The following is a 21576-nucleotide window of genomic DNA, read 5'->3' on the forward strand; positions in this document are numbered from 1 at the left end:
CATGCTTCACGGTGGGAACCAGGCATGTAGAGTCCATCCGTTCACCTTTTCTGCGTCGCACAAAGACAAATGCCAAGAGTGTGCAAAGCAGTCATCAAAGCAAAAGGTGGCTACTTTGAAGAACCTAGAATATAAGACATATTTTCAGTTGTTTCACACTTTTTTGTTAAGTATATAATTCCACGTGTGGTAATTCATACTTTTGATGCCTTCAGTGTGAATGTACAATTTTCATAGTCATGAAAATACAGAAAAATCTTTAAATGAGAAGGTGTCCAAACTTTTGGTCTGTACTGTATATATATCTATCTATATTTTTTTTCCCAAGAACCAGAAAAACTCTTCATTCCTCAAAACAATATTCAACTACCATCCACCAAATCTTACTTGCCAGCTCCTCGATATTTTTCACTAGCTCCTCTTTATCAGATATAATCTGTTTTAGTTGTGGAAGATTTACAAACTGCTCCAGAAGAACATCCTCTTGCTCCATCATATCGGTGAGCTGTGACACGCTGAAGTAGAAAAAAAGAGAAACGTGCGTCCAAGACTTTCATGGAAATGTTACAACAGGGTACAGAGAAGCCAGTGTGCAGAATAAGCACGCACAGACTTATCTATAGGGGTGGCCCTGGGGAATACTAGGATGTATGTAATTTTATCATTAGAACTAATATAGAATTCAGAAATTTTTTTTTGACAAATAAAAATTAAACTTTTTTTTTTTTTATTTTAGTTGTAAAAATACAAACCTCAAATCTGACAGCTCAGGAAACGTTTCTGGGAGATCCGGCATCTTGTATGTAAAGCCGTTCACACCCACCTAAGAAACATATACAGGTACTGGTGAGAGACTACAGAAACAGAAATGTTTGATGCCTTGGTTACCGGCCACTGCTGCTGTCTATCAGTGGTGGCCAGTCTCCTAGGCAAGGAAAGCAGTTTGCTATACAGCTTGCAAGTGCAGCTCTGAAGTTGGCCGGATCCCTGGATTCAGTACCTCTGTGCTCCTCCGACGCTGCAAAGTCAAAGCGGTCTCTGCCGACAGCAGAGGAAAGTGCATAGTTCAGACCAGCGGCGCGACCATGCCGCTGGTTGAAACTGTCCATCTTCAGGAGGGCACTGCCCCCAGCAAGGAGGTAGCCAGCAAGACAGAGGAGCAGTGTGCTCCTGATGAAACAAGATTAGACAAGCTCTTAAAGGGGTTTTCTGATCCGACATGACACTGACTGCAGACTTGTGAATTCTCACATAGTGTGCACTGCTGTCTGTAAGTACGCGCTATGCATACTCCCAGCCAGAATCCAACTACAGTTCAAGGCCTCGCACAATACACTTGCATTGAGCGCGCTGGAAACAGTGTAGCCAGATTGTGGCCGGAAGTACGCATATTGTATACTTGTGGCCACCTGACCGCCTTTCCCGGTGTGGACACCACAGAATCCTCACTGTGTGCAGTGTGCTCTATGTGAGGATTCACAAGTCTGCAGTCATACACAGTGACTGCAGACTTGTCGTTTTAGACCAGACAACCCCTTTACAGAAACATCTTCCCTGCCCACCTATTAAAGTTTAATTGACATTTTTTGGCTTTTTCTGATCACGGCTGCGCACTTACTTCAGACGTGGGGACAGGCACCGGCAGATCTGTAATTAGGCCGTATGCGGAGGCGGCAGTTTTGGCAGAGTTGTATGTGGAAGGAACAGGTTCAGATACTGGCACTGATCTATTGTTATCTTGTGTAGGGAAAGGTGGAAACAAAGAAAAGCCAGAAAGAGGGTACGGAGGCCTCCCTGCGGGATTGCTGTACAGGCTGAAAGACAAGAAAGGGTTTCCGTCATTAGATTAGTATTCTCCCAAGCACCATCGTAATGAAATAGGACATACAATATCTGTAGGTAGATGCTGTGTCGCCAACATGCCAGCAGATAGATCAGCCTATTATGTGCTGTAATTCTGCAGCTCTGAACATACTGTGTACGGACAGATACACACGTATTAACACACAGTTACCCTGCAATCCTATTAGTATACCAGAGATGTTAATCTGCAGATAAGGTTACTGACAGGCTTCATGAGGACACAATGTAGCCCGTACTCCACATGGGCTGCGAGATTATCACCTCTCCTCTACTGCTAGTGTAGCCGCCATGCAAGGTGCACAATGGGAGAGAACTGTCCGGGCCCTGCTTACCGGCAGCAGCAACATACAGCACATCCACGGACAGAAAATGTACAAGAGAAGTAAGAGGAGCCGTCTGGATGGTATATAGCACACTGTAATGCTGGGTTTAGTCATTATACCCATTATGCCCATCAGCAGCATCATATCCATAGGCAGTCACTTCTGGAGATGTTTAGACAGGCGAGCCGCCCTTCTGTCCGCACAGAATGAAGGTTAATATGATAGAATCTCAGCAGCACACGATCTGATCACACAGGGCGATGATGTGCTGCCAATAACGCTACAGCTTAAGCAGTCTTGAAAATGACCGCCCCATCGCACCAGCTTTGTGCTCCAAGTCTCTTCTATTCACCGCCACATATTTCTGTTGAGTGATGGAGATAAATTGACATCACTGTGACTCCAACTTATCACTACAACTGAAGACTTCTTTGGTCTCTGAAGTGTAAATGATTGTGAACACACCGCCATTTCCACGGCTCCCATAGCGTTAGCCTATGTTCACATGTCCAGTAATCATCAGTTAGGATGGATCCAGCAGCGATCCATTCACACACAAAAAAAAAAATTTGACAACTTTTTTGTCCACCTGAAAAGAAACTAATTTCAACTCGGTCCATTTTCTTAACACTGACGTCTATGGAAAACGGATCCGTTTATTAGCCATCTGTTTTCTTCCTTTTGAAACTGATCCAGTAAATAGAACAATTAACCTTTTGCAAAATGAAAAAAAAATGGATGGCTAATTAACAAATCAGTTTCCCATAGGGTTCAATGTTACAAAATGGATCAAATTGAAATAAGTTTTTTTTTTTGCCACATAAAAAAAAGTTGGGCCTGCACAACTGTTCTGTTATCAGATTGCGGCTGGATACGGACTATGTTCACACATCCAGTAATCATGTTAGAACGCTCTAATGGATGATTACTGACGTGTGAACATAGTCTCATGTGCAGCGGCATCATGCAGAGTTTCCCCGACACACCATGTCTGCAAATTGAGAATCTGGTTTGGCTTTTATCCTAAGTCATATGGCAAGGCTCGTTAAAGGGTCGATATTGACTTTTAGGATTACTTCCAAAAGGTGGCGCTAAAGTTCTAATACTCTTCCTCTCTGAAGAGACAATTTGCATATTTAGTTGCCCAGAGGAGCATGCACGTCTTATACGTCTCCTCACTCTGACATGCCAGGCTTGGCTTGGCATTCTCCACAAGGAGAAACGCTAGCCCTTAGACCCCAACCACTCGGTACAAAACTCTCATCATTGGTGTACAGTGGGTATTCCCATCAAACAATATGGAAAGGAGGGGACCCATAATTTGTAAAGTCTGAATTTTGATAATGTTAAAAGTCTAAAGGAGAGAAAAAGAAATGTTCAGGTACAAGTTAAGGTACAACTCTACAAAGAAACCTGCAGTCAAAATTAGAACTTACTGTCATTTGCTACATGAAACCACAAATTCAGCCGCAATGTGAGGGTAAACAATCGTTCAGATGACCAGAAATAAGTGCTAAAAGCGGATGTGCCATCTTATCAAGTAGAAGTGCACCGCTCCCCTGCCTCCTCGCTTCCCGATTTATGGGGAGCAGTGCGCTCCTGCTTGATTGACAGCTTGGTGCAGCGGCATGTGTTGTGCGGCTTGTCCGAACTATGCGCTCTCTGGTGCTGCAAGCAGAGATCATTTTGCCTTTGCAGCATCTGGGAAGCAGCGGCACTGAAGCCGGCAGTGCGCTCCAGCCATCCAGCCAGCTTCGGGCAGTGCTTACAAGCTCTACTGGGAAGGACTTGTATTTTGCCACCACAGAAGCAGAAAAGAATAAAATTAAATATACTTCCATTGCTGAGAATGGAAAGGATTTTTAATAACAAGTAAATTACTAAATTGCTTGATTTTACAAGAATTTTGCAATTTCACCACTTTAAGAATATTGGAATAACCCTTTAAACTTAGATGATATTCCACCATAACAATGGAAGGATCTGAGATCTCAGGACAATATAATTACTTACTAGGGGAAAGAGCCAGAGGTTGGGGCCAGGGTTGGAGGGCTTTTCCAAAACTCTTCTAGTAAATTCTGGACTATTTTCCCAAGATCTGAGTGCATAGTAAACTAAAAAAGGAGAAAATTGTTAAGATGTTAACAGCTGTAAACTCTCATCAGAAAGAATCATGTGGCTAATGCCATAATAACACCTAACATGATCAGAGATTCCTGGCTTTACACTGTGTTCCAAATTATTATGCAAATAATATTTTCTCAGATTTTCCCAAATTACCTATATGAATTGCAGTCATTGTAATTTTCCAGTCAAATAACTATTAGAGTACAATTGAAAGGTTTTTGTACAAACTGCCTATGATAACAGTATATTTTTAAAAAATTAAAAAACTCAAACTGCACTCAAAATGCATGTTCCAAATTATTATGCACAGCAGAGTTTTCAACCTTTTCATTTTAATAAAGAACAAAAAAATGGTCATTTTTGAAATTATAAGCATTAGCAGGTTATTACAAACTGAAATCAAACAGTTTTCAACTCAAAACTTTATTCTAGGTGATGTTACATTTGCACATAGGACCCCTTGTTCGAAAGGAGCTTCTGAACTCTCTCGTCCATTGAATTTGTCAGGTTTTGGATGGTTTCTGCTTCAATTGTTTTGCATGAGGACAGAATACCCTCCCAGAGCTGTTGCTTAGATGTGAACTGCCTCCCGCCATCATAGGCACTCCTTTTGATGATGTTCCAGAGGTTCTCAATGGGGTTGAGGTCAGGGGAGCATGGGGGCCACACCATAAGTTTGTCCCCTTTTATGCCCATAGCAGCCAGAGATGCAGATGTGTTATGTGCAGCATGAGACGGGGCATTATCATGCATGAAATGATCTCGATGGTCCAGATGGATGGAGTGGAGGATGGCTGGTTGATGGACACCCCATGCAAACACGGCTACGGCGCTAACAAGGAGGAGGTGGAGTAATGTTTTGGGCTGGAATCATGGGGAGAGGGATTGTCGCCCTTTTAGGATCCCTGAGGTGGTAAAGATGAACTCCATAATATATGTTGAGTTTCTCAAACAGCACTTCCTTCCATGGTTCAAGAAGAAGAACCGTGCATTCCGCAGCAAGATCATTTTCATGCATGATAATGCCCCGTCTCATGCTGCACATAACACATCTGCATCTCTGGCTGCTATGGGCATAAAAGGGGACAAACTTATGGTGTGGCCAGCATGCTCCCCTGACCTCTACCCCATTGAGAACCTCTGGAGCATCATCAAAAGGAGTGTGTATGATGGCGGGAGGCAGTTCACATCTAAGCAACAGCTCTGGGAGGGTATTCTGTCCTCATGCAAAACAATTGAAGCAGAAACCATCCAAAACCTGACAAATTCAATGGACGAGAGAGTTCAGAAGCTCCTTTCGAACAAGCGGTCCTATGTGCAAATGTAACATCACCTACAATAAAGTTTTGAGTTGAAAACTGTTTGATTTCAGTTTGTAATAACCTGCTAATGCTTATAATTTCAAAAAAGACCATTTTTTTGTTCTTTATTAAAATGAAAAGGTTGAAAACTCTGCTGTGCATAATAATTTGGAACATGCATTTTGAGTGCAGTTTAAGGTTTTTTTTTTAAATATACTGTTATCATAGGCAGTTTGTACAAAAACCTTTCAATTGTACTCTAATAGTTATTTGACTGGAAAATTACAATGACTGCAATTCGTATAGGTAATTTGGGAAAATCTGAGAAAATATTATTTGCATAATAATTTGGAGCACAGTGTATACAGACCACAAAGTATGGCAGTATCAGCGATCAAGCAGACAAGGGCTGGAGAGAGCAGGAGAGACGCTAGAAAGACGCTCGAGAGAGAGAGAGCAGGAGAGTCGCTCGAGAGAGAGAGAGAGAGAGCAGGAGAGTCGCGAGAGAGAGAGAGAGAGAGCAGGAGAGACGCTCGAGAGAGAGAGAGAGAGCAGGAGAGACGCTCGAGAGAGAGAGAGAGAGCAGGAGAGACGCTCGAGAGAGAGAGCAGGAGAGACGCTTGAGAGAGAGACAGCAGGAGAGACGCTTGAGAGAGAGAGAGAGAGAGAGAGCAGGAGAGACGCTCGAGAGAGAGAGAGCAGGAGAGACGCTCGAGAGAGAGAGAGCAGGAGAGACGCTCGAGAGAGAGAGAGCAGGAGAGACGCTCGAGAGAGAGAGAGCAGGAGAGACGCTCGAGAGAGAGAGAGCAGGAGAGACGCTCGAGAGAGAGAGAGCAGGAGAGACGCTCGAGAGAGAGAGAGCAGGAGAGACGCTCGAGAGAGAGAGAGCAGGAGAGACGCTCGAGAGAGAGAGAGAGAGCAGGAGAGACGCTCGAGAGAGAGAGAGAGAGCAGGAGAGACGCTCGAGAGAGAGAGCAGGAGAGACGCTCGAGAGAGAGAGCAGGAGAGACGCTCGAGAGAGAGAGCAGGAGAGACGCTCGAGAGAGAGAGCAGGAGAGACGCTCGAGAGAGAGAGAGAGAGCAGGAGAGACGCTCGAGAGAGAGAGCAGGAGAGACGCTAGAGAGAGAGAGAGAGACGCTCGAGAGAGAGAGAGAGACGCTCGAGAGAGAGAGCAGGAGAGACGCTCGAGAGAGAGAGCAGGAGAGACGCTCGAGAGAGAGAGCAGGAGAGACGCTCGAGAGAGAGAGCAGGAGAGACGCTCGAGAGAGAGAGCAGGAGAGACGCTCGAGAGAGAGAGCAGGAGAGACGCTCGAGAGAGAGCAGGAGAGACGCTCGAGAGAGAGCAGGAGAGACGCTCGAGAGAGAGAGCAGGAGAGACGCTCGAGAGAGAGACGCTCGAGAGAGAGAGACGCTCGAGAGAGAGAGACGCTCGAGAGAGAGAGACGCTCGAGAGAGAGAGACGCTCGAGAGAGAGAGACGCTCGAGAGAGAGAGCAGGAGAGACGCTCGAGAGAGAGAGCAGGAGAGACGCTCGAGAGAGAGACAGCAGGAGAGACGCTTGAGAGAGAGAGAGAGAGAGAGAGCAGGAGAGACGCTCGAGAGAGAGAGAGCAGGAGAGACGCTCGAGAGAGAGAGAGCAGGAGAGACGCTCGAGAGAGAGAGAGCAGGAGAGACGCTCGAGAGAGAGAGAGCAGGAGAGACGCTCGAGAGAGAGAGAGCAGGAGAGACGCTCGAGAGAGAGAGAGCAGGAGAGACGCTCGAGAGAGAGAGAGCAGGAGAGACGCTCGAGAGAGAGAGAGCAGGAGAGACGCTCGAGAGAGAGAGAGAGAGCAGGAGAGACGCTCGAGAGAGAGAGAGAGAGCAGGAGAGACGCTCGAGAGAGAGAGCAGGAGAGACGCTCGAGAGAGAGAGCAGGAGAGACGCTCGAGAGAGAGAGCAGGAGAGACGCTCGAGAGAGAGAGCAGGAGAGACGCTCGAGAGAGAGAGCAGGAGAGACGCTCGAGAGAGAGAGCAGGAGAGACGCTAGAGAGAGAGAGAGACGCTCGAGAGAGAGAGAGAGACGCTCGAGAGAGAGAGCAGGAGAGACGCTCGAGAGAGAGAGCAGGAGAGACGCTCGAGAGAGAGAGCAGGAGAGACGCTCGAGAGAGAGAGCAGGAGAGACGCTCGAGAGAGAGAGCAGGAGAGACGCTCGAGAGAGAGAGCAGGAGAGACGCTCGAGAGAGAGCAGGAGAGACGCTCGAGAGAGAGCAGGAGAGACGCTCGAGAGAGAGAGCAGGAGAGACGCTCGAGAGAGAGACGCTCGAGAGAGAGAGACGCTCGAGAGAGAGAGACGCTCGAGAGAGAGAGACGCTCGAGAGAGAGAGCAGGAGAGACGCTCGAGAGAGAGAGCAGGAGAGACGCTCGAGAGAGAGAGCAGGAGAGACGCTCGAGAGAGAGAGACGCTCGAGAGAGAGAGACGCTCGAGAGAGAGAGACGCTCGAGAGAGAGAGACGCTCGAGAGAGAGAGACGCTCGAGAGAGAGAGACGCTCGAGAGAGAGAGACGCTCGAGAGAGAGAGACGCTCGAGAGAGAGAGCAGGAGAGACGCTCGAGAGAGAGAGCAGGAGAGACGCTCGAGAGAGAGAGCAGGAGAGACGCTCGAGAGAGAGAGCAGGAGAGACGCTCGAGAGAGAGAGCAGGAGAGACGCTCGAGAGAGAGAGCAGGAGAGACGCTCGAGAGAGAGAGAGAGCAGGAGAGACGCTCGAGAGAGAGAGAGAGCAGGAGAGACGCTCGAGAGAGAGAGCAGGAGAGACGCTAGAGAGAGAGAGCAGGAGAGACGCTCGAGAGAGAGAGCAGGAGAGACGCTCGAGAGAGAGAGCAGGAGAGACGCTCGAGAGAGAGAGCAGGAGAGACGCTCGAGAGAGAGAGCAGGAGAGACGCTCGAGAGAGAGAGCAGGAGAGACGCTCGAGAAAGAGAGCAGGAGAGACGCTCGAGAGAGAGAGCAGGAGAGACGCTCGAGAGAGAGAGCAGGAGAGACGCTCGAGAGAGAGCAGGAGAGACGCTCGAGAGAGAGAGCAGGAGAGACGCTCGAGAGAGAGAGAGCAGGAGAGACGCTCGAGAGAGAGAGAGCAGGAGAGACGCTCGAGAGAGAGAGCAGGAGAGACGCTCGAGAGAGAGAGAGCAGGAGAGACGCTCGAGAGAGAGAGAGCAGGAGAGACGCTCGAGAGAGAGAGAGCAGGAGAGACGCTCGAGAGAGAGAGAGCAGGAGAGACGCTCGAGAGAGAGAGAGCAGGAGAGACGCTCGAGAGAGAGAGAGCAGGAGAGACGCTCGAGAGAGAGAGCAGGAGAGACGCTCGAGAGAGAGAGAGCAGGAGAGACGCTCGAGAGAGAGAGAGAGCAGGAGAGACGCTCGAGAGAGAGAGAGAGCAGGAGAGACGCTCGAGAGAGAGACAGAGCAGGAGAGACGCTCGAGAGAGAGAGAGAGCAGGAGAGACGCTCGAGAGAGAGAGCGCAGGAGAGAAGCTCGAGAGAGAGAGAGCAGGAGAGAAGCTCGAGAGAGAGAGAGCAGGAGAGACGATCGAGAGAGAGAGAGCAGGAGAGACGCTCGAGAGAGAGAGAGCAGGAGAGACGCTCGAGAGAGAGAGCAGGAGAGACGCTCGAGAGAGAGAGCAGGAGAGACGCTCGAGAGAGAGAGCAGGAGAGACGCTCGAGAGAGAGAGCAGGAGAGACGCTCGAGAGAGAGAGCAGGAGAGACGCTCGAGAGAGAGAGCAGGAGAGACGCTCGAGAGAGAGAGACGCTCGAGAGAGAGAGACGCTCGAGAGAGAGAGCAGGAGAGACGCTCGAGAGAGAGAACAGGAGAGACGCTCGAGAGAGAGAGCAGGAGAGACGCTCGAGAGAGAGAGCAGGAGAGACGCTCGAGAGAGAGAGACGCTCGAGAGAGAGAGCAGGAGAGAAGCTCGAGAGAGAGAGCAGGAGAGATGCTCGAGAGAGAGAACAGGAGAGACGCTCGAGAGAGAGAACAGGAGAGACGCTCGAGAGAGAGAACAGGAGAGACGCTCGAGAGAGAGAGCAGGAGAGACGCTCGAGAGAGAGAGAGAGCAGGAGAGACGCTCGAGAGAGAGAGAGAGCAGGAGAGACGCTCGAGAGAGAGAGAGAGCAGGAGAGACGCTCGAGAGAGAGAGAGAGCAGGAGAGACGCTCGAGAGAGAGAGAGAGCAGGAGAGACGCTCGAGAGAGAGAGAGCAGGAGAGACGCTCGAGAGAGAGAGCAGGAGAGACGCTCGAGAGAGAGAGCAGGAGAGACGCTCGAGAGAGAGAGAGCAGGAGAGACGCTCGAGAGAGAGAGAGCAGGAGAGACGCTCGAGAGAGAGCAGGAGAGACGCTCGAGAGAGAGCAGGAGAGACGCTCGAGAGAGAGCAGGAGAGACGCTCGAGAGAGAGCAGGAGAGACGCTCGAGAGAGAGCAGGAGAGACGCTCGAGAGAGAGAGCAGGAGAGACGCTCGAGAGAGAGAGCAGGAGAGACGCTCGAGAGAGAGAGCAGGAGAGACGCGCTCGAGAGAGAGCAGGAGAGACGCGCTCGAGAGAGAGCAGGAGAGACGCTCGAGAGAGAGCAGGAGAGACGCTCGAGAGAGAGCAGGAGAGACGCTCGAGAGAGAGCAGGAGAGACGCTCGAGAGAGAGAGAGAGCAGGAGAGACGCTCGAGAGAGAGAGAGAGCAGGAGAGACGCTCGAGAGAGAGAGAGAGCAGGAGAGACGCTCGAGAGAGAGAGCAGGAGAGACGCTCGAGAGAGAGAGAGCAGGAGAGACGCTCGAGAGAGAGAGAGCAGGAGAGACGCTCGAGAGAGAGAGCAGGAGAGACGCTCGAGAGAGAGCAGGAGAGACGCTCGAGAGAGAGCAGGAGAGACGCTCGAGAGAGAGCAGGAGAGACGCTCGAGAGAGAGCAGGAGAGACGCTCGAGAGAGAGCAGGAGAGACGCTCGAGAGAGCAGGAGAGACGCTCGAGAGAGAGAGAGAGAGCAGGAGAGACGCTCGAGAGAGCAGGAGAGACGCTCGAGAGAGCAGGAGAGACGCTCGAGAGAGAGAGAGAGAGCAGGAGAGACGCTCGAGAGAGAGAGAGAGCAGGAGAGACGCTCGAGAGAGAGAGAGCAGGAGAGACGCTCGAGAGAGAGAGAGCAGGAGAGACGCTCGAGAGAGAGAGAGAGCAGGAGAGACGCTCGAGAGAGAGAGCAGGAGAGACGCTCGAGAGAGAGAGCAGGAGAGACGCTCGAGAGAGAGAGCAGGAGAGACGCTCGAGAGAGAGAGCAGGAGAGACGCTCGAGAGAGAGAGCAGGAGAGACGCTCGAGAGAGAGAGCAGGAGAGACGCTCGAGAGAGAGAGCAGGAGAGACGCTCGAGAGAGAGAGCAGGAGAGACGCTCGAGAGAGAGAGACGCTCGAGAGAGAGAGCAGGAGAGACGCTCGAGAGAGAGAGACGCTCGAGAGAGAGAGACGCTCGAGAGAGAGAGACGCTCGAGAGAGAGAGACGCTCGAGAGAGAGAGACGCTCGAGAGAGAGAGACGCTCGAGAGAGAGAGCAGGAGAGACGCTCGAGAGAGAGAGAGCAGGAGAGACGCTCGAGAGAGAGAGAGCAGGAGAGACGCTCGAGAGAGAGAGAGCAGGAGAGACGCTCGAGAGAGAGCAGGAGAGACGCTCGAGAGAGAGAGAGAGACGCTCGAGAGAGAGAGCAGGAGAGACGCTCGAGAGAGAGAGCAGGAGAGACGCTCGAGAGAGAGAGCAGGAGAGACGCTCGAGAGAGAGAGCAGGAGAGACGCTCGAGAGAGAGAGCAGGAGAGACGCTCGAGAGAGAGAGCAGGAGAGACGCTCGAGAGAGAGAGCAGGAGAGACGCTCGAGAGAGAGAGCAGGAGAGACGCTCGAGAGAGAGAGACGCTCGAGAGAGAGAGACGCTCGAGAGAGAGAGACGCTCGAGAGAGAGAGAGCAGGAGAGAAGCTCGAGAGAGAGAGCAGGAGAGACGCTCGAGAGAGAGAGCAGGAGAGACGCTCGAGAGAGAGAGCAGGAGAGACGCTCGAGAGAGAGAGAGCAGGAGAGACGCTCGAGAGAGAGAGAGCAGGAGAGACGCTCGAGAGAGAGAGAGCAGGAGAGACGCTCGAGAGAGAGCAGGAGAGATGCTCGAGAGAGAGAGCAGGAGAGACGCTCGAGAGAGAGAGCAGGAGAGACGCTCGAGAGAGAGAGCAGGAGAGACGCTCGAGAGAGAGAGAGCAGGAGAGACGCTCGAGAGAGAGAGCAGGAGAGACGCTCGAGAGAGAGAGAGCAGGAGAGACGCTCGAGAGAGAGAGAGCAGGAGAGATGCGAGAGAGAGAGCGCAGGAGAGAAGCTCGAGAGAGAGAGCAGGAGAGACGCTCGAGAGAGAGCAGGAGAGACGCTCGAGAGAGAGAGCAGGAGAGACGCTCGAGAGAGAGAGTAGGAGAGACGCTCGAGAGAGAGAGCAGGAGAGACGCTCGAGAGAGAGAGCAGGAGAGACGCTCGAGAGAGAGAGACGCTCGAGAGAGAGAACAGGAGAGACGCTCGAGAGAGAGAACAGGAGAGACGCTCGAGAGAGAGCAGGAGAGACGCTCGAGAGAGAGAGCAGGAGAGACGCTCGAGAGAGAGAGCAGGAGAGATGCTCGAGAGAGAGAGACGCTCGAGAGAGAGAGCAGGAGAGAAGCTCGAGAGAGAGAGCAGGAGAGACGCTCGAGAGAGAGCAGGAGAGACGCTCGAGAGAGAGAGAGCAGGAGAGACGCTCGAGAGAGAGAGCAGGAGAGACGCTCGAGAGAGAGAGCAGGAGAGACGCTCGAGAGAGAGAGAGCAGGAGAGACGCTCGAGAGAGAGAGAGCAGGAGAGACGCTCGAGAGAGCAGGAGAGACGCTCGAGAGAGAGCAGGAGAGACGCTCGAGAGAGAGAGAGCAGGAGAGACGCTCGAGAGAGAGAGAGCAGGAGAGACGCTCGAGAGAGAGAGAGCAGGAGAGACGCTCGAGAGAGAGAGCAGGAGAGACGCTCGAGAGAGAGAGAGAGCAGGAGAGACGCTCGAGAGAGAGAGAGCAGGAGAGACGCTCGAGAGAGAGAGAGCAGGAGAGACGCTCGAGAGAGAGAGAGCAGGAGAGACGCTCGAGAGAGAGAGCAGGAGAGACGCTCGAGAGAGAGAGCAGGAGAGACGCTCGAGAGAGAGAGCAGGAGAGACGCTCGAGAGAGAGAGCAGGAGAGACGCTCGAGAGAGAGAGCAGGAGAGACGCTCGAGAGAGAGAGCAGGAGAGACGCTCGAGAGAGAGAGCAGGAGAGAAGCGAGAGAGAGAGCAGGAGAGAAGCTCAAGAGAAAGAGCAGGAGAGAAGCTAGAGAGAGAGAGCAGGAGAGAAGCTAGAGAGAGAGCAGGAGAGACGCTCGAGAGAGAGAGCAGGAGAGACGCTCGAGAGAGAGAGCAGGAGAGACGCTCGAGAGAGAGAGCAGGAGAGACGCTCGAGAGAGAGAGCAGGAGAGACGCTCGAGAGAGAGAGCAGGAGAGACGCTCGAGAGAGAGAGCAGGAGAGACGCTCGAGAGAGAGAGCAGGAGAGACGCTCGAGAGAGAGAGCAGGAGAGACGCTCGAGAGAGAGAGCAGGAGAGACGCTCGAGAGAGAGAGCAGGAGAGACGCTCGATAGAAAGCAGGAGCAACTGTCAATCACTTCATCACTATGTGACTCAGTAATGATACCTATAGCATATTACTCAGGATGACAACATGGCAGGTCACAGAGTTACTTTCATGATCTAGATTTGCTAAATTGGAGACATATCATGATGGAGAGCCCATGTCCATGACTTATGTCAGCTCCAAAGTGAAATATGTATTCAAAAAAATAAAAAAAAATTATATATATACACACACATATACATACACTGCTCAAAAAATAAAGGGAACACTGAAATAACACATCCTAGATCTGAATGAATGAAATCTTCTCATTGAATACTTTGTTCTGTACAAAGTTGAATGTGCTGACAACAAAATCACATAAAAATCATCAATGGAAATCAAATTTATTAACTAATGGAGGCCTGGATTTGGAGCCACCCCCAAAATTAAAGTGGAAAAACACACTACAGGCTGATCCAACTTCGATGTAATGTCCTTAAAACAAGTCAAAATGAGGTTCAGTATTGTGTGCGGCCTCCACGTGCCTGTATGACCTCCCTACAACGCCTGGGCATGCTCCTGATGAGGTTGCGGATGGTCTCCTGTGCGATCTCCTCCCAGACCTTGACTAAAGCATCCGCCAACTCCTGGACAGTCTGTGGTGCAACGTGACGTTGGTGGATGGAGCGAGACATGATGTCCCAGATGTGCTCAATCGGATTCAGGTCTGGGGAACGGGCGGGACAGTCCATAGCTTCAATGCCTTCATCTTGCAGGAACTGCTGACACACTCCAGCCACATGAGGTCTGGCATTGTCCTGCATTAGGAGGAACCCAGGGCAAACCTCACCAGCATATGGTCTCACAAGGGGTCTGAGGATCTCATCTCGGTACCTAATGGCAGTCAGGCTACCTCTGGCGAGCACATGGAGGGCTGTGCGGCCCTCCAAAGAAATGCCACTCCACACCATTACTGACCCACTGCCAAACCGGTCATGCTGAAGGATGTTGCAGGCAGCAGATCGCTCTCCGCGGCGTCTCCAGACTCGGTCATGTCTGTCACATGTGCTCAGTGTGAACCTGCTTTCATCTGTGAAGAGCACAGGGCGCCAGTGGCGACTTTGCCAATCCTGGTGTTCTGTGGCAAATGCCAAGAGTCCTGCACAATGTTGGGATGTGATCACAACCCCCATCTGTGGACGTCGGGCCTTCATACCACCCTCATGGAGTCTGTTTCTAACCGTTTGTGCAGACACATGAACATTTGTGGCCTGCTGGAGGTCATTTTGCAGGGCTCTGTCAGTGCTCCCCCTGTTCCTCCTTGCACAAAGGCGGAGGTAGCTGTACTGCTGCTGGGTTCTTGCCCTCCTACGGCCCCCTCCTTGTCTCCTGGTGTACTGGCCTGTCTCCTGGTAGCACCTCCAGCCTCTGGACACTACGCTGACAGACACAGCAAACCTTCTTGCCACAGCTCGCACTGATGTGCCATCCTGGATGAGCTGCACTACCTGAGCAACTTCTGTGGGTTGTAGAGTCCGTCTCATGCTACCACGAGTGTGAAAGCATAACCAACATTCAAAAGTGACCAAAACATCTGCCAGAAAGCATTGGTACTGAGATGTGGTCTGTGGTCCCCACCTGCAGAATCACTCCTTTGAGGGTGTCTTGATAATTGCCAATAATTTCCATCTATTGTCTATTCCATTTGCACAACAGCATGTGAAATTGATTGTCAATCAGTGTCGTTTCCTAAGTGGACAGTTTGATCTACTTGGAGTTATATTCTGTTGTTTCCTTTATTTTTTTGAGCAGTGTATATATACAGTACAGACCAAAAGGTGGACACACCTTCTCATTTAAAGATTTATCTGTATTTTCATGACTAAGAAAATTGTACATTCACACTGAAGGCATCAAAACTATGAATTAACACATGTGGAATTATATACTTAACAAAAAAGTGTGAAACAACTGAAAATATGTCTTATATTCTAGGTTCTTCAAAGTAGCCACCTTTTGCTTTGATGGCTGCTTTGCACACTCTTGGCATTCTCTTGATGAGCTTCAAGAGGTAGTCACCGGAAATGGTTTTCACTTCACAGGTGTGCCCTGTCAGGTTTAATAAGTGGGATTTCTTGCCTTATAAATGGGGTTGGGACCATCAGTTGTGTTGTGCAGAAGTCTGGTGGATACACAGCTGATAGTCCTACTGAATAGACTGTTAGAATTTGTATTATGGCAAGAAAAAAGCAGCTAAGTAAAGAAAAACGAGTGGCCATCATTACTTTAAGAAATGAAGGTCAGTCAGTCCGAAAAATTATGAAAACTTTGAAAGTGTCCCCAAGTGCAGTTGCAAAAACCATCAAGCGCTACAAAGAAACTGTCTCACATGAGGACTGCCCCAGGAAAGGAAGACCAAGAGTCACCTCTGCTTCTGAGGATAATTTTATCCGAGTCACCAGCCTCAGAAATCGCAGGTTAACAGCAGCTCAGATTAGAGACCAGGTCAATGCCACACAGAGTTCTAGCAGCAGACACATCTCTTCAACAACTGTTAAGAGGAGACTTTGTGCAGCAGGCCTTCATGGTAAAATAGCTGCTAGGAAACCACTGCTAAGGACAGGCAACAAGCAGAAGAGACTTGTTTGGGCTAAAGAACACAAGGAATGGACATTAGACCAGTGGAAATCTGTGCTTTGGTCTGATGAGTCCAAATTTGAGATCTTTGGTTCCAACCACCGTGTCTTTGTGTGACGCAGAAAAGGTGAACGGATGGACTCTACATGCCTGGTTCCCACCGTGAAGCATGAAGGAGGAGGTGTGATGGTGTGGGGGTGCTTTGCTGGTGACACTGTTGGAGATTTATTCAAAATTGAAGGCATACTGAACCAGCATGGCTACCACAGCATCTTGCAGCGGCATGCTATTCCATCCGGTTTGCGTTTAGTTGGACCATCATTTATTTTTCAACAGGACAATGACCCCAAACACACCTCCAGGCTGGGTAAGGGCTATTTCACCAAGAAGGCGAGTGATGGGGTGCTACGCCAGATGACCTGGCCTCCACAGTCACCAGACCTGAACCCAATCGAGATGGTTTGGGGTGAGCTGGACCGCCGAGTGAAGGCAAAAGGGCCAACAAGTGCTAAGCATCTCCGGGAACTCCTTCAAGATTGTTGGAAGAACATTTCCGGTGACTACCACTTGAAGCTCATCAAGAGAATGCCAAGAGTGTGCAAAGCAGTCATCAAAGCAAAAGGTGGCTACTTTGAAGAACCTAGAATATAAGACATATTTTCAGTTGTTTCACACTTTTTTTGTCAAGTATATAATTCCACATGTGTTAATTCATAGTTTTGATGCCTTCAGTGTGAATGTACAATTTTCATAGTCATGAAAATACAGAAAAATCTTTAAATGAGAAGGTGTGTCCAAACTTTTGGTCTGTACTGTACACACACACACACACATATATATACATACACGCACGCAGTAGGGAAAATAAGTATTTGATACACTGCCGATTTTGCAAGTTTTCCCACCTACAAAGAATGGAGAGGTCTGTCATTTTTATCATAGGTATACTTCAACTGTGAGAGACAGAATCTAAATATAAAATCCAAAAAAAAATCACATTGTATGATTTTTAAATAATTAAATCGCATTTCATTGCATGAAATAAGTATTTGATCACCTACCAACCAGCAAGAAATCTGGCTCTCACAGACCTGTTAGTTTTTCTTTCAGAAGCCCTCCTACTCTGCACTCATTACCTGTATTTATTGTACCTGTTTGAACTCGTTACCTGTATAAAAGACACCTGTCCACACACTCAATCAATCACACTCCAACCTATCCACCATGGTTAAGACCAAAGAGCTATCTAAGGACACCAGGGACAAATTTGTAGACCTGCTCCAGGCTGGGATTGGCTACAGGACAATATGCAAGCAGCTTGGTGAGAAGGCAACAACTGTTGGCACAATTATTAGAAAACGGAAGAAACACAAGATGACTGTCAATCTTCCTCGGTCTGGGGCTCCATGCAAGATCTCGACCCGTGGGATAAGGAGGATTCTGAGAAAGGTCAGGAATCAGCCCAGAACTACACAGGAGGACCTGGTCAATGACCTGAAGAGAGCCGAGACTAAAGTCTCAAACATTACCATTAGTAACACACTATGCCGTCATGGATTAAACTCCTGCAGGGCACGCAAGGTCCCCTGCTCAAGCCAGCACATGTCCAGGCCCGTTTGAAGTTCGCCAATGACCATCTGGGTGATCTAGAGGAGGCATGGGAGAGGGTCATGTGGTCAGATGAGACCAAAATAGGACTTTTTGGTATCAACTCCACTTGCCGTGTTTGGAGAAAGAAGAAGGATGAGTACAACCCCAAGAACACTGTCCCAACTGAGAAGCATGCTGGGGGAAACCTTATACTTTGGGGGTGCTTTTCTGCAAAGGGGACAGGACAACTGCACCCAGAAACAGTCCCGAAACTTGAAAGATCTGGAGAAGATCTGTATGGAGGAGTGGTCCAAAATTCCTGCTGCAGTGTCTGCAAACTTGGTCAAGAACTACAGGAAACGTCTGACCTCTGTAATTGCAAACAAAGGTTTCCGTACCAAATATTAAGATCTGTTTTTCTATTGCATCAAATAATTAATTTGCATAATTGCATGAAATAAGTATGTAAAAATTATAAAATGTTATTTTCTGTTTTTTATTTTTAGATTTTGTCTCTCACAGGTGAAGTGTACCTACGATAAAAATTACAGACCTCTCCATTCTTTGCAGGTGGGAAAACTTGCAAAATCGTCAGTGTATCCAATACTTATTTTCCCCACTGTATATACTTTGTTACTAAAAAAGAAAAACCCACCGGTCTTCTATGTGAACATAACAAAGACTATAACTAAAAATCTTATATATTAAAAAAAAAAACTAAAACAAGGTTGACCACATTTTCTTATGGTATTTTTATCTGAAACTTCCTTGGAAAATTCACTGGAAATATCAGAAATGTCTGAAGTGGGGACCTCCATGTAAGACCCCCACCCATTAGATGTAAGGTGGCTCCCAAACCTCAGGTGTCGATGCAGCACAGCCATCTGCAGCCACATTTTACGTAGAGCACACGCAGAACTGGGTCATTAACACATACATTAATCCTTTCATTTCGTTCTCCTTTGCTGAAGATGTGTTTGACAAAGACCTCATCTACCAAAATAAAGAGGTGTATTCCCTATGAACTAACAATACCGTGGCATCTCTTCTTCCCAGGTCCTCTGCGTTGTGCCAATCTTCTGGAAATGTGTGGATACATTGACAACTGGCCACTGCCAGGCCCCTGGTCGTAGTGATTATGCCTACTGTCCAAACTGATTAGACATGGACAAGGAGTAAGGTAACACCCCATTGTCAATTAGATGTAAGGCTATGTTCACACTAGGCGTTTTTTCACTACACATTACTTTCAATGGGTGAAATACACTGAAAGAAGTGACGTGCTCTATTCAGCAAAAAACAATGCAAATCACAAAATACTGATCATACAAAAACCAGGGTGTGAGCGTGAGATTTCTGAAATCTCATAGACCTTGCTTGTACTGTAAAACACAGCTGAAAATTTTCATTAAAAAAACGCTGAAAAAACGCAATGTGTGAACATAGCCTTCAAAGGCACTGCACAGTGGTCTGAAACACAAATTCTGCATATTTGTGATTTTATAGGGTTTATAAGATTACTAAAACAGATGTGTCAGGAGACCACACAGATCCACTTTATAAAAACAAAAAACACCTCAGTCATTGAAAGGTTAAATTACAACATTCCTAAGTCCAGTGCTCAAAATCTCCCAAGTCTCCTTACATTATGTAGTAAAGGACAGGTGACATTGGTGCCTTGCTTGTCCACCAGGTGATGTCTTATCGGTGGAAAGACTGTGATGAGAGGTTTGTCTTGAGGAAATTGTGGCGGAAGTAAACTGCAATAAAAACAAAGTATTAGAGCAAGACGCGGGACACATGACTGCAGTCTACTGAAACGTGACAGGTCCGGGGAAAATACCCAACACCATCATCTCATCTCAATGGAAAATCCATTTAGGTGGCAATAGCGCAAGGCATAAAGGGACGTCAGCACCTTGACATATGATCGTAATGGTGTTATAAGAGATCTGATGAGTCCATCATGACAAATCTAGTGTGGAAAACATATGCAAATCCGTCTGGAAGTGCACTGGGGCGTATCACTGCACTTAGACAGCTCCTTTCAAGTGCACGGACACGCCCCTCTGCACTCCCACACCAATCTGCAGACACTCCATTTCCTTTTGACTGGCACATCGGAGCTCTGCAAAAAAAAAAAAAAAGGATAATTTTTCTGGGGAGGGACAATCGACGATACTGTTCTACCACGACTTCCATATGTAAAAGGAAGCTGAGAGGACCCTATAAGCCTCCATATTGATTTAAAGTGATTTCTTATTAGTAGCAATTAAACAACTTGCATTAATACACATCATCTATAGTGACGTCATGAGCCGCCAAGCAACATCATTTAATGGCTCCAGTGCTACAAGACATGACTATGGATGACAAGTCATTGTAGGGTACCAATTACACGCGGTGGGGTCTATCAACAGCATGGGACAAAGATATTCTAGAAGTACCTAATATGGTCTGCTTTCTTTAAGGGGTTGCCCACTACCTTGATATTGATCACTTACCCATTGGATAGGTCATTAATATGGAATCAGTGGGGGCCATCATCACAAGTGAATAGGAGCATGCGGCTCCCTCTCTGGGGGGCTGTCAGAACCCCATCGATTTGATATTGATACCCAATGCTGATGTTATCAATATCAAAGTAGAGGACAATCCCTTTAATTCCCATTAGGTTCACATTTAATAACCCCAACAAATGCAACGTAATCTCTCAACTAAGACAATAGCACCCCGTGTCACTTACATATTGATGCTGATGGTGAAGTTCTTAAAGGTGATTGGCAGTCTGTACTCCACATCTTTCTGAATTTCAGTAATACTGGAAAGATAAAAAAAAGAAAACATTAATGATGACAATTCTACAAACTGCTGTGTCCCAAAAGAAAACACAACAGGTGGATATGTGTAAACCTAACCCATGCTCCAGTATTGTGGGTGCTGGAGCGTGCAGTCTCACAAGACACGATTTGTCTACCGTCTTGAATTGGAGGTGCCCCAGCCCCCAATAATGATCTAGGTCTGATTCGGCAGAACAGCATGAGGTCCGGCAAATCTGACTGCTTTATGGATATAACATGCTCCATATTACGACCACAAGAAAAAAGCCAAATAAAGAAGTGTGAGAACAGGACGGCGATGGGTGTACGGAGGATGGCAGAGAGATGACTGCAGAACGCAGCATAAAGCACTCAGACATTAATCATCCCTGACAAAACATAATACAAGTCCTGCTTCATGCTGGGTACGCTTCTCAGGTAACCCTATACTGAAGGACTTGTACTGTTCATAGACCTAACATACAACACATTACATACAAGTTATCCCGCAGCAAGAGACACATGACATTTTGTAATGGTTTGGAAATAATAACCATCCTAGACATCAAGTTCCCCTTTGAGAGGTCACAAGGTAATATCCGATGGCTCTAAAATGGAATCGGCCACCAGGTTTTGCTATCCCATCTGCATGATGTAAGGGCAGAAACCTGATTCCAGAAATGTGTCCCTTATTTCGCTGCAGTTTTCATAAATTTTAGTTTTATCTACTGCAGATCTAGCAGTGCTCTGAATGCTGAGCTCCGTATAACCGGCTGCACCACTGATTGGCAGCTTTCTGTGTACACTGTGCATAGGCAGAAGGCTGCTATACAGACCTTGTGAAAAATGAGAAAAGAGAAAGGGAGAAAAAGCGCGCTATGTACCACCTGAGGAAGATAGTTCACTATCGAAACGCTTTGTGGAAAGGGCTCATTAAATTTATTTTTTAGTCCTAAAATTTTTTTCACTTCTAGTGTTCATTCTTTTAGCGCCCTATAGACCGCTTTTTTATTTAATTTGGACCACTCCTGAAAAATGAGGGATACCTGGTTGCAGGTTTACTAGTCTTCTAGTCACAACCTCCTACTGATAAAACAAAGATTTTATCAAAACACCAGCAAGCAGCCCAGAAAGTGACACATCGCTGGAATCAGGGTCTCTGTCTCTACATCATGCTGCTCTCAGATTATATGGCAAAAACCTAGTGACAGATTCCCTTTAAGCTCTCATCTCTAGTGATCAGGACCCTAGAATTTTCTTCTGAGGTGGGTTTCCCTTTAGCTCTGCACCTACCTAG

General features: G+C 48.2%; 1 protein-coding gene across 1 annotated transcript in view; it reads right to left on the reverse strand.

Moving 5' to 3' along the window:
* VPS37A (VPS37A subunit of ESCRT-I) overlaps positions 1–21576 on the reverse strand; it is a 117703-nt gene that overhangs the window by 16693 nt on the left and 79434 nt on the right. The window contains exons 2-7 of the mRNA XM_073645406.1: positions 20207–20281; positions 19106–19220; positions 4200–4300; positions 1619–1814; positions 753–823; positions 388–515 (exon numbers count right to left, since the gene is read on the reverse strand). Of these exons, the coding sequence (XP_073501507.1) occupies positions 388–515; positions 753–823; positions 1619–1814; positions 4200–4300; positions 19106–19220; positions 20207–20281 (686 nt within the window). The remainder of the gene's footprint in view (positions 1–387; positions 516–752; positions 824–1618; positions 1815–4199; positions 4301–19105; positions 19221–20206; positions 20282–21576) is intronic.

This window comes from Phyllobates terribilis, unplaced genomic scaffold (assembly GCF_046119375.1).
Source record: "Phyllobates terribilis strain yellow unplaced genomic scaffold, ASM4611937v1 Scaffold_1__5_contigs__length_1240528914, whole genome shotgun sequence".
Taxonomy (NCBI): Eukaryota; Metazoa; Chordata; class Amphibia; order Anura; family Dendrobatidae; genus Phyllobates; species Phyllobates terribilis.